General features: G+C 44.4%; 1 protein-coding gene across 2 annotated transcripts in view; it reads left to right on the top strand.

The window, feature by feature from the left end:
- The first annotated feature begins 381 nt into the window (after positions 1 to 381).
- The window catches only part of KHDRBS2 (KH RNA binding domain containing, signal transduction associated 2), a 379,002-nt gene continuing 365,804 nt past the window's right edge, over positions 382 to 13,579 (top strand). Inside the window, exon 1 of one of the 2 annotated variants that reach the window (XR_011328340.1) lies at positions 382 to 667. Coding sequence is in view for 1 of the 2 variants with exons in the window: in XM_069804568.1 (XP_069660669.1) it covers positions 577 to 667 (91 nt within the window). In the remaining variant the exon portion in view is untranslated. The remainder of the gene's footprint in view (positions 668 to 13,579) is intronic. The other variant, XM_069804568.1, reaches the window with a different exon arrangement.

Raw genomic sequence — 13,579 nt, 5'->3', positions numbered from 1 at the left:
CACGTGCTGGCGGGGCCGCCGGCACGCGGAGAACGCGGGCGGACGCGCGCGGGCGCCCGCGGGCGCGCACAGACACGCGCGGACGTGCGCGCACACGCACACACACAGAGTCTCTCTCCCTCCCTCCCTCTCTCTCTCTCAGCCGGGGCCGCCCGCCCTAGCGACGGCCAATGGCGAGCGAGCCTCTCGCCCGGGCCCCCGCCTGGCGGGGCGCACCCACCAATGGTGGGTGGGCGGCGGTGGCGGTGGGAGGGGCGCGTCTCGCTCCGCCCCCCTCGTTAAAGGCCGGCGGCGGGCGAGGGGCGCTGACTGGCGGGAGGGCGGGGCGGGGCGAATAAAAGCGGCGGCGAGCCGCGGCACCGCCCCCGCGCCCGGGCTCCGCCCCCAGCGCGGCGTGAGGGGAAGGCGGAGGCGGCGCTCGGGGCGGCCGAGGGCAGCGCCCCGCCGCGGGAGTGGCGCGGGGCACCTGCCAGCCGCCGGGCGACCGGCGAGGGCGGGCGGGCGACGAGGAGGTCGGCGGCGGCGGCGGCAGCGGCAGCCCGCCCCGGCGTGCCCAGGCGCCGCGGCCCCGAGGCGATGGAGCAGGAGAAGTACCTGCCCGAGCTGATGGCCGAGAAGGACAGCCTGGATCCCTCCTTTGTCCACGCCATGCGCCTCCTGGCCGACGGTAAGGCTCCGCGCCCGCCCGACCCGCCGCCGCTCCGCCGGGGCGGGAGGGGTGGGGGGGGCCGCCCTCAGGGCCGGCGCTCGGCGGCCGGGTAAGCTCGGGTCTTCTTCGGGCGGGCGGCGGCGCGGCCGCGCTCCCACGCGGCCTCGGCGGGGACGGCGGCGGCGGCGGCCGGTCTGAGGGGAGCCCGCCCGGGGCTCGGCGGCCCGCCGCCCGGCGACGTGCCCCTGCGCGGCCGGCGGTGCGGGGCGCCTCGCCGCGGCTGGCGGGCAGGGCCGCCCCCCCGGCTGCCGGCTTCCTTCAGCCGGAGGCTGCCGGCGGGGCTCTCGTCCCCCGGCGCCGCGCCCCGAAGCGGGGGGAGGCCGGCGCGGAGGTGCCGCCGGGCCGCGCTGTGCGGAGGGAGCGGCGGGCGGCCGGGGCGGGGACGGGGCTGCGGCCGGGGCGCGGAGGGCTCCCCCCCCCCCCCCCCCCCCCCCCCACCGCCCCGGCTGCCGGCGGCCGCCCGTGGTAGCCGTCGCGGTGCGCGCCGTGAGCCCCCCGGCTCTCCCGGCCCTGGCGGAACTGGGTCGGCGGCAGCTTCTCCAGAAAGTTTACAGCCTGGTCCCTCTGCTGATGGCCGCTGAGCGCGGGCCTGGTGGCACAGCACCGCAACTTTTGCAGAAGGCTGATCCAGTAAGTTGCCCTCGCGCTTTTCCCGCTCCCGAGGCGCGTAATAGTCACTCTCAAAATCCCTGCTAAACTTGGAACCCGGTGCCTGAAGGGAGTAGCAAGGAGCGGTGCCTGAAGCAAGACAAACCCGTCAAGCCCTTCAGTGGGGCTGAGGCAAAGAAATGCACGGCTAGGCCCTCGAGAGAGCCACAGATTCAGATAAACTCGCCTTCAGAGGCGGCGAAGAGTTCCCAAAGTCCTTCTGTGTCTGAAGGGAAACCGTAACTGGTTAAAAGTTACAGTCTCGTCCTTGTCTTTCCTTAATACGTGTTTTATTGAATGCGAATGACGATACCGAGCCCGGGTTTTGTCACAAGTGCTCCCGTTGGATAGCTCGGACGTTCGGTCGGAGTACCGACACCTTTAGTACGCTGCTGTCACAGCTCCCTTGCTGCTGAAGAGGCAGCCATGCTGCTTTTCGCAGTTGTTTTTCTAATAAACATAGGATGAACAAAGCCCCGATTTCCTAGAGGGACGGGTATCTTGCACCTTGCAGTTCGGCCTGTTCCCAGAGGGGGGAGGTGTCCGCCGAGAGTGTGCGGGTATGCAGGGAAAGGAAAGGCATGAAGGACAAAACCGAGAGCGTGCGAAGTAAAGTTTAAAAAAAAAAGGGTATTTCTAGGTGTCACCTCCATGTGGAAATTGCACTTTGGGCCCCTATGAGATTGAATAAATGATGAGTTTTCTCATTCCTTCTTAGTATAACTAGGACTACATGTATATTGGTGAATTTTTAAAAGATGAAGGCAAGCTGTCTGTAGGGAATGCTAATGTCAGATTCACACCAGATACCTGGCATTATCCTTCCAAACGCCATCTGTCAAGCTTTCTAGAGATTTGGTTTAGAGTCTAACATACGATGACTGTTAAAACGCTTTCATCAAGGTAAGAGTATAGCTACTTAAGGAAATGAGAATTAATCTACTGGTTGCTGCTGGGTATAAATGGAAAGGAAATGTATAGAACTGGCAGAAATTTTTTTGGCTGCCAGAAGAATGTGGGACAGTGGTGCAAGGATCTCTGTAGTACTGTATTTCTAGGATATGTCCGCAATCAAGCGATGCTCCCAGACTCTGGATTTCTGTTCTTTAAAATACAACGTACCATCAGCTGCATACGTAACAATAGCAACCAGGTTATTTTGGTGGCATACTAAGCTTTTTTGATCACCAGCAGATTCTGTATAAAATGCCTAAGTGTAGATTTGAAGGTTTCTGCTTCAGAGTCGAGAGCTGCAAGTGTTCTTCCTGACTTGAAAGGGCTGTGATTTTTCATGTCAGTTGCTAGAACCTGAGGTTGAGAAGAAACATGCTGCTGTGTGAGACTGCAGAAGGGCATGCAAGTGACAGGCATTCTGGAAATACTGTTTCAATTTATGAAACTGGATTTACTTGTAAAGATAAGACCCCATGTTTTTCCCCGTTACTGTTTTTTGTTGTTGTTTGTTTGCTTGATTATTTTTTTAAAGTTTGTGCATACTTGTGTACTTAAGTAATTTGTTGTTTTTAAAATCAGTTATGTTTTTATTACGTAGGTCTGCATCCTACAGGTTGACCTGTGTCAGATGCATACTTGAGGCCATAGCTATTTACCCCTCACCACTGAGGGACGGATAAATATTATTTAGTTTGGCCCTTATGCGGGTCAGAGCCTCCATGGTACAATGTGTGGTGAAACCCACAGGAAGAGGGCATTTCCTGTGGCAGAGAATTTGCATACTTGCCAAACAACACAAAGAAAGGTGAGGAAAAAGTTACTAGTGCTTCTTAGATACAAAGTGTGAAGGCATGAACTAAATGATTTCTCTAAAAATCACTGAGGGAGGCTGTGGTGGATTCTGAAAATGAGCCCAGTCTCTGAATGACTCATCAAGTGCCTTAATCAGAAGATACTTTATTTTCCCCTGGGTCATTACCTGTTTCATATAGAAGTAGCTCCTACATGACGGTTATACTATTAGAGATGGAAAAGCCATTTGTAAGTCATCTATTAGAAGAACCTGTGAAGTGCGAATGGTTGGCGATATTATTTACCTTGGTCTATATTTGTTTATTCAAACTTTTGCAAAATGCTTTGAACACGTTTATGCTGATAAGATAATCTAGTCGGCAACGAAAACAAGACCTCTTTTAGTTCTAATAGGTAGCCAAACTCTATAAAGAATAGGCGAATCTCCATCTGTTGGAGAGGGCTTTTCTGTATTAACTGAACTACTTTGTGTACCAGGCTGTTAAAAGAGCTGGAAGAATCACACTGTTTTACGGATAGCTTTAAGTGATTTTGTCGTAAGCTGGTTACAGGTCGTTATTTTCTTTAGGTAAGATTGTACTGCTTGGAGTAAGGAGGTATCTTGATCAATGTGCGAGGTCAGATAATGCTTGGTCAGATGAAAAATGTTAAAAGCGAAGGGTGGGTTCTTGAGCAGTACCTCTTGTACCGAACTTGCGCTTATCCCGCAGCACACTCTAAAGCTCCAGGGAGAGCTGAGAGCCTCTCTGTTGTAGTGCTACTTCCTACCATGGTAGCTAATGAGCTGCTTATGTGTGTTATTTTTGCATGTATGTAAATATTTATTGTTTTGTGTAAGATATTTATGATTATGAATATAAAAATCAGTGTGTGACTTCAGCTGTGAAGGTGTGGATGACACAGAAAGCTACAGCCAGCTGGAACTGTCTCGTAGTTCAAAACTTCTTTTATATCAGCATTATTTTTAATAAGCTAAAGTGTCACCTAATTGTCTGTATACTTCTTGGGACAAGCAAATTTTGCGTGTGTGTATTCATATGTGTGTGGCTTTGGAATGTCTTGCAGAGTATGTTATTAAAGCCAGCTATGTGTTTTGTAATATAAACACAAAGGGAAAAGACCTATTGGAAAGAGCCGGCCAACGTAAGAGCCTCTCTCCCCACGGAAGTATCAGCATTACTTGGGTAATGAGGTAGCTAATTTCTCTCAATGTAATGATGGTACAATTGACCTCAGACTTTCAGTTGGCATTCTGGAGGCAATGAGAGTCAGGCCTTTGACTTTAATCTTGAGTTAAGTCTCCGGATTATTGCATGTGGCATAGCATGAGTTTGTTAAACCTCCGGTCGTGTCGATTAGACTCATACAGCTCAGCGTCATAAAGCTCCTTGTAGGACAGGGCATGATTATTCAAAAGGTATACAATTACTTAGCCTATACACTGAATGAACATTAGTACTGTCTTTCGTACGAGCCTGCAATAATTGTTCTAGCTAGTCTGAAGACTCTTGATGTAATGCAAATTTGTTTTGTCTCATGTTCAGGATTTCAACTAATATATTGGCTTATGGGAGGGGGTTTGGATTTCTTTGGACTCTTGGAGATTCATTTGCTTTTCATACAGGAAGGCAGATTTCGTTCATCAATGTATGTTTCTATTGAAAACCTGGGGCAATAATAAGGTCTCTACATGAAAATTGTTTGTCTTGGCAATACAGAATATGGCAATGGTATCCTTAGCCCAAGATGTGAAAGGCTGTTGTTGGTCAAGCCTGTGACCTGCTAAAGTCAGGCCTCTGACACTTTTTAGTTTTTCTCAAATTTTCCATTGGAAACTACTTGGGAAAATATACTTGCAAATTTATTAGTTTACTCTGTCTAAACAAGCCTTTGGAGTAAAGTAAGATGAATGTAAAATGTTAACGTAAATTCATACATTAATACTAATCTGTGAGTGGTCAGTTTTCTGCTTGTTGTTTCTTTTTTTCCTGATGTTTACATCAGGTGAGAAGAAATCTGTGTTCACAAAACAGTTTGTGTTGATTGCTGTTTACTTTGCTGTCCCAAGAAATGCTGCGTAAATAACTGGAAGATTGACTTGGGAAACACACTGATGTTTAGAGCATGTGTTTGACATATCCTGGTTTCATTAGAAGCCAGATTTATATATCTTATCATTTGGATCCCTTTCAGTAAAAAGGAGCAATATCAGTGCAAACTCCAGATGAGTACAAGGTACTTACGATTTCCATAAAGCAGTGATGCGCTAGGTATTACAGACTTGGTTCAAAGCTCACTAAAGTTAATGGGAGTCTTTCTGTTGCCGTTAGTGGGCTATCAGGCAGTCCTTATACAAATACAATATATTGACTGATGCAGCTAAGACCCTCGTAGTCATGAAAATCAGTAGGATATGCTGCAGGTTTTAGAACTGACTGATGAGCTTTGCTTTTTTAAATCTTTTTTTTGAAGGTGAATAGTTTTTTTTATTGTGGTATGACAACATGGTATGTGTTCATAATCTCAGGAAGTGTTTTTTGCCCTGCAGAATATAATGCAGATGAATCCCAGGTGATAACCGGATTTAGGGGAAAAAAAAATACTATAAAATGTTAGAATAAGTGTAACAAAGCAACCTTTGTAAGTGTTTATATTGACCCTAAGTTAGTCATAAAAGGTGGGCTTGCTGAAGGGGGGGGGGGAGGGGGAGAGTAATTTAAAAAAATAAATAATAAAAATCTCTCAGCCATCTGAAGCAGCTTAGGACCATTTGATCTGTGGTCTTAGAAAACATGTATTTTGAAACACAGTAAATTTCTCTTGCAAAGAGTGAACTATATAAATGCAATAACTGAGGGTTAGATTCTGATACCCTTGTGTAAAAAAAAAAAAGTGCTTCACTCTTTAAAAGGTGCTGTTTGAATCGGTGGAGATGCTTAAAGTGCAATTCAGTGCAAATAGCATTTGCTATTCAGCACCGACTGCTTAAGGGAAGGTCAAAGGCATTTGCTGGGGCTTATCTGGATGGCCATAGCCTCATCCACAGAGAGCACTGTTTTTTGGCAACACGAATGTTATCCTTGGAAGGAGAAGAATGTTTTTTATTTGTCCTGGGAATTCTTGTAGTAGATTTCCTTCGTTCTTGGTCTCCTTGCTGTATTCATCAGGGAACACCTACTGTAATCATCCATCTCTCTTCCTTTATGCCTCAAGAGTAGATATTTTTAAACTCAAGAATTTGGAAAATTGATAATATTTGCAGTCGGTAGCAGGAGAAGGCAGGATAGCTGAGTAGAAAATCCCAGTCAACTGTGAACTTCCCAAGCACTGAACACCTGTGTAGTGGGGAGAGTAGAGTGGCCATTCCTAACCAGGAGGTGGCATGATTGGGCTCCACATGCCAAAACAGAGCTTCATATCCCAGCACCTTCTGGGAAAGGGCTCCTCTGGCCCAACGGCTGTATCAGGTTCTTGTGCATTGGCGGCACACTTTTCTCCTGCAAGCAATACGCAGACAACATGTACTGACAACCAGATTCGCTATAGCACGCTGGGCTGTTTAATAGTCTGTAGAGTCTGATACGATCAGGAGTGACCAGTGCGTAAATCTTCTAAGAAAGGCTGAACATCTACCTACCCCCGCGAAGTGATGCTGTAAAACGGTTCCTCCGTCACCTCTGAGGACGCAGGTTTCAAGCTCAAAGTATGAGATGGGTTGGGTCTTATTTCAGAACGCATAAATGCAGCTGTTCTTTGGTGGCTCCTCTCCAAGCTTTGTTAAAACAGGAATACATTGAGCCTTTCTGTGCCTTGCAGCCATACCGTAGGCTAAACGCGTGGTCTAGATGAAATGGTGTTTTCCTGACCTGCAGGGTCACTGCAGTTATCTGGCACTTCAGTGCAGGGTAAGAGTGCCTTTTCAAAAACAAACAGTTTTTAACTGTTTCAATTTAAATCTCTTTTCCCCAACAAACTGCTGAATTTGACGGAAAATTCAGTGTCCTCATGGCTGACCTCAGAATGTACATTTTTCTTTAAAAAGTTTTGAGAATAAATAAAAAATAAGAAAAGTGTTTCCCTGCAGAATTTGAGCTGTTAGTAAAGCATGCGTGATGGGCGGGGGGGGAGCTGGTTTGCAGGCTGATCCTGCCGAGGCGATGTGAGAGTATGCATTCATCTTTTGTTCACCTTGCGCTTTTCAGTCCTTGGATGGGTCTTGTAGCACAGGGTTGGGAATATCAGCACACCGTGTCAGAGGAAGTGAGGAAGCAGGCAGTTTCTAAAGTGAAGTGTGTAAAGCAGGGGACGTTAATGATGCCACAGTGTAGTCTCTGGCTGTATAAACAAATAAGGACTACGCAGTCTAACTGGCAAAATGGAACGCCTTGACACTCGGGTAAAGGTCTGAGGTGCGTGGTACATGGAGTTTTGCCTTGTTTCTTCCTTCTACTGCATACCTTCAATGAATACCTTCTAAAACTTCCATCTGAAAAGGTGTAGATTACTGCTGAATTTCATTCTGATCTTTGAGATCTCTGAGTGAATAGAGCTTTATAAGAAATGTGTATTATTCTTACTACTTTTAATATGAAATTATTCTTTTTAAATTTGCAGGCCAAAATAATCCTGGTTATTACAGTCCTCTGTAAAACCTGTCATATTTTAATTAGAATCCTGCTGGAAATGAGTACAGCTATTTCCTTATCCTAAAAAGGACTGGAACTAATAAAAACTGTGAAGAAAAATTATCTTAAGACTTTCAGCAGATTAAAAACCTCCAAACCCCCTCAAAAACCACTCCCAGAATAACTTATGCCTGATCCTGATTTTGCAAGTTTTGCTGTTAAAATGGATTTTTTTTAGTATGAATACCAAAAAATTTATCAAGTGAAACTAATAATGATGCTAGTATGGTAATATTGAAAATCTACATTTAAATAAGATGATGCAAAGTTTCGATGGTCATGTATGGCTGCATGTGAGGTAACCAGTGACATCTTCAAAACTTCAAATGCGCTGCTGGCAATGGGAATTCTTGTTTGCTCTTCTTAGGTTAGCATGATCCAAAGCCCAAAAGAGACAGGGCGGGTCGCTGGTGCCTTTGAATTTCTCTGTGCCTGCCGAAGTGTTCATCAGGACGAAGTGTTCCTCAGGTACTCTGGGTTCTTGCTGTAAAAGTTACACAGAAAGATGTAAACCACTAAAGCTTTTGATTTATAAAACACTTTGAGTTCTGGGAATTGAGGTAGCTATTGGAAAAAGTAATAATTCATGCTAGTCTGTAAAAGATTTATTAAAATCTGCATTCTTCCTTTTAGCCCTGCTTTGGATCTGGAAGGAAAAGAATTCTACTTCTATAGTAGAAGCAGTTTAGAATTGCTAACTGGTGAAGGCAGGTGTGTCTTCAGCAAAAGCAAAAGTAGGGATCAAAGCCCCTGGCTCATCATCAGTCAACTTCGCAGTGCTGCTCTTTGGAATGAGAGGAAAAACAGTTTTCCTAGGAGGTGTGAGCACTGGAGAAAGAAAACAAATCCCGTCTTGGCATATTACCCTAGTTTAACACTCCCTCGCATTCAAATGTATGCTTTAGAGCTCTCTTTCAAATGCTTGAAGTTAAAGACCTTGCCATGAAATCAGGGACTCTGTATGTATGTTTTGAAAATTGCTTTTTGGTGTTGAAAAATTGTAGAGTTACCTTCTTACCTCTTGTGTGTAAATTTTTATGCTCTGTATTTCTGATAATGTAGGCTCCTACTGCTGATTTTTTCTGACTATTTCTCAGCAAATTCATCTCATTTCATCTTTTTTGAGATTGCAGTAAGAGCTTCTTGGTATCGTCCGGGGATTGTGCCATGTATCCTCTGGGGTCAGAGCGTGAGCTCTAGCTGGGAAAAGAGTGAGACTTTATTTTTCCTAAATACTTAGGACCGTGCTGATTTGCTGCGGCTATGAAGCTGGCTCCCTGACTTTCCAACTTGCAACTTAAACTGATTTTTCCCCAGTTCTGCCGAAATGAGCGGAATCAAACTCTTAAATGACTTACTACCTTTTCTGTTGACATTCAAAGGGTAGATTAAGGAATGATAAAGTGAAGGGGAATTCCAAGAGACCTTTCTCCCTCCTTGTCTTCAGGTAGCTGTTCAACAGGAAAATGGACAGTTAATTTTGGTAAATGGCACTTATTGTCCCGGTGTATCCATAGGACTGTAGAACTTAGAACTATCTAATAGATTTAGCTTTTGCACAGATACATATTTGAAATTACTTCACTAATATTTGTATGCCAACTAGCAGGCTTTACTTTAGCCCGCTGTAAAATTTGAAAGATTTTCCTCCTCATGCTCGTAGATCAAGGTAAATATATGAATTATATATCCATTTATTTTTACTCTCAAAAGCCATTGGCGGGTAGTGGGCCATGCTCGGTTCTTACATTACGTGGACTCTTTTTTCCCTGACCCGACGCACTCCTGTTTAACAAGAAGATTGCTCTGTCTCTAAGTGCGCTGTTGCAGAATGTCCTGTAATTTATTCTCATTCTAGTCCGTTTGTTAGGGGTCTTCCAGGTGCTGTGTTGCTGCTGTTACTGGGTTGGTTAGTTTGTTCTTTGCTTGCTGCAGATGGTTTAGTGTAAACACCAACAGATCAGGTTGTGCAAAATCCCACAAGAATTTTTTTAGCAATCAGTGGAAAAGCAAAGGGATCTGTAGGTCAGTAGGGAATGTGGGAAAACAGGTGGTCATGTTACCTATTTTGGTACTCTTTTTCTGGAAGACTAAACTGTGAGATAACCTGGATGTGTGATAGTTTATGTTGAGTTGCGCATGACAAAAAGGTGTTCATACAGTACCAGCTTGTTAGAATACACAAACCATCTGTCCCAGCATGAAAATACTCTTGCTGCCCTGGAGTGTATGAATAAGCTGAAGTGATATGTCAGGTTGTTGTGGTTTAACCCCAGCCAGCAACTAAGCACCACACAGCTGCTCACTCACTTCCCCCCCCCCCCAGTGGGATGGGACAGAAAAAATCAGGAAAAGAAGTAAAACTCGTGGGTTGAGATAAGAATGGTTTAATAGAGCAGAAAAGAAGAAACTAATAATGATAATGATAACACTAATAAAATGACAACAGTAATAATAAAAGGATTGGAATATACAAATGATGCGCAGTGCAGTTGCTCACCACCTGCTGATCAACACCCAGTTAGTCCCCAAGCGGCGATCCCCATGCCCCCACTCCCCCCAGTTTCTATACTGGGTATGACCTCACATGGTATGGAATACCCCTTTGGCCAGTTGGGGTCAGCTGCCCTGGCTGTGTCCCCTCCCAGCTTCTTGTGCCCCTCCAGCCTACTTGCTGGCTGGGCATGGGGAGGTGAAAAATCTTTGACTTAGTCTAAATGCTACTTGGCAACAACTGAAAACATCAGGGTGTTATCCACATTCTTCTCATACTGAACCCAAAATATAGCACTGTGCCAGCTACTAGGAAGACAGCTAACTCTATCCCAGCTGAAACCAGGACACAGGTGCAAGGTGCAAGGGAGAAGAGAGGACTAAGTTTCTTCCACTGCTACAAAGATTTTGAGGTAAGGGGTTTTTTTTGTTTGTTTGGGTTTTTTTTTGTTAGTAAGGAGTGTTTGTACTGTCAACTATCCAAGTACTTCTTGTGGTGGAAGTGGAGGGAGATGTCTTCATCAGAGAGGGGAAATGGACCAGCTTGGTGTAGGCACAAAACATGAGCTTGATGTGCTTCTGCATCCATCCAAACACTAAGAAGTCCTGGGTTGGAGATAGATAGGAAATGATGAGAAGCTAATACCAACTTTTGGCGGCAACTTCCCAGTTCTTGAGAGTTCACCTCTGTCCCTTCTCACAGCCTTTAAAGGTTTTTTGTAAATAATGAAAAAGTAGGATGGAGAGAGGGAAGAATGGGGAAGAAGGAACAAAAAATGCAGTAGTAGTGGAAAAAGGAGAGAAAAATAATGGAAGATTGTAAGGGAAGTGGAGAAGGGGTAGCAGTACAGAAAAGGATGTAGAGAAGAAAATCAAAACAATGAAGTGAAAAGTTAAATTCTGGTATAGCAGGTGTAAAGTATTCAGTTACTTTAGCACTGAGAAACTGATGAAAGCTAGAAATACTGAACCTTTAATAAGGAACCTTTTAATTAAGTTTTATTCAATTAAAATGGATAGATAAAAGTAGCTGCTAATAAGCATTTGAAAATGCTGTTGGTTATTTAGGAAAAATTAAAATGAAGCTCAACTCTTTCGGAAAAGCTTCTGTGAACAATTACCTAATTTTGGTACTGGTGTATTTCATGTGTTCAGAGACACACTACAGGTGTCTGCCATACATATGTATGTATTAAATTATGCAGTAATTAAACACAACGATCCATTTTGCAGAGATTATTCCAATTTTGTACTAAACAGCAAATGAGATCTTCCTTGTAGTAATATTTGCAGTCCTTTTGGAATACTATGGTTAGCCAGTTAATAGTTATTTATGCTTTTTATCTTAAAAGGTAGTACTGTAGCATTGAACAGATTGAAGTTTCAGATAATGGAATTTCCTTCTTTCTTTATGTAATAGAGCCTTCAGACTTTGGATTGGAGTGTACTAGTGTTACGAGCTGTGAACTTGGACTTCTCTTTATTTATACCAGTGGTCTTCTCATTGCAGATCAGAAGGGTTGTCCAGATTCTGCTATTTCAGTGCTGCTCTTCCAGCTTGTTCCTTTGTGTTGCCTTCCCCTGGTAACTGACGCCTCCCCCAGCCTTCCTTTAAGCAGCTAATATAATTAGTGAACTTCCCATCCTCAGCCACTTCCACCCTGTTTTATATTCTTCTCCTATTCTCAGAAGCTCTGTGAAGAGGAGGTGTTTTATTTTTTTCCATGGAGACTGGAGCTGGGAGTAAAGCTGGCAGCTTTACTGGAGAAGGATGTCAGAAACATTGAGCAGAAGGCGTTACGGTGAGGGAAAAGCAGGTGACTGGATAGTGTATCTTTAAGAGAGAGGAGGATTGGTTGGTGGAGCAACTTGGGAAGACAGACCAGAGCACATGGAAGATGTCGGAATGAAAATTAAATTGGATGCTTTATTCCCCCCTTTAAAGGGCATAATATTTATCTAAGTGATATACTTCACTTGCTATATAGTCTTACTTATCCATACAAACAGATAAATAGTTACTGGGTGTATGTATATTTTTTCCTACCAGAAAAAAGTGGTGTATATAATACAGTAGCAGTAGAGTAGTGCACTATCTTATGGAAAAATCTTCACTTCCGTCATTTGATTACTCATGGTTTAGGCTATAACCCTTTGTCCGTACCCTTGTGCATGGATAATTCAGTGTAACACTGCTCATGCTGCTTTGAAAAGAAGGTGGTATTCTCATGGTGATGCATGCTTCAAGGCTGACTGTTCCAGAAATAGTGACTGCTCTATGTCTTGCATCCATAGAGATAAACTTATCCGTGTGCTGGAATTTCCAAGCATTCTGATGTATCCCCCAAATTAAATGTTATTCATCTTCTGACAGAAACGGGGTTTAAAGTATGTGAGTATTACCATACCTAGAATCACTTAACTTCTCAGGCCAAGGATGAGATGAAGGTGGATACTTTATCCAGCCTTATGGGCTTTCACAGAAGAGAGGTTAGATTTGCTGAGAGTTTATTAAGAAAGTGTTCAATTGTGGAGCCTGCAGTTGATTAGAGAGCAGCAACCTTCACAGTGATGCGAGCACCAATTCACAAGCCGCGAACTGTTGTATGTCTTTAAAACTAACTTCTGTGCTATCCATAAGTGGAAACAAAGATTTTGGAGATCATGAAAACAGCTTCAAACTGCAAATAGTAAAAAGATTGAGTAAAGCAGTGGACTAAAAAAAGGGAACTTGACTGGTAATTCTGAGGTAAGACTGCTTTGCTATAATAGCAGTTTTTGCATCTCACTGGCTTGCATGATAAGAGAAACAATTGGAATGACTAATTGGGTCACTTAAGTTTCAATTAACATTAATTTTCTCAACTTATGTAATTTAAAGAACATACATGTTTTGTAACACATTGGCAGGCTATGTTACAATTTATTTATTGTAAGGCTTTTCTGGCTAGCTTTAGCACTTGCAATATTACTCAGTAAAGGGTAATTCAGGTGCATTCACTGGTTTAAAACAAAGTGGTGGAGTGAAAATTAGGAAAAGATACAATGCAATAAGATCATTTTTTTCCCCCCAGATTGTTTAGCAGACTCAGCTCTAGCTGTGAGAGCCATGAAATGCGTAACCTAACTCAAATTTCAGGTAAAATGTTTGTCTTTCTGTTGCTAGCATTGGCAGGTGTGGATGTGCACTGCTTGCGTCTCGTTTGTGAGACCGGTGTATTCCAGTGTAAGCACTGCAGTCTTATTTCCCCTGGTTGCGTGGGTCAGCCTACCTCTT

This window comes from Haliaeetus albicilla, chromosome 17, assembly GCF_947461875.1.
Source record: "Haliaeetus albicilla chromosome 17, bHalAlb1.1, whole genome shotgun sequence".
Classification (NCBI taxonomy): Eukaryota; Metazoa; Chordata; class Aves; order Accipitriformes; family Accipitridae; genus Haliaeetus; species Haliaeetus albicilla.
The sequence above is the reverse complement of the archived record's forward strand: the minus strand, read 5'-3'. Positions and strand labels throughout refer to the sequence as shown.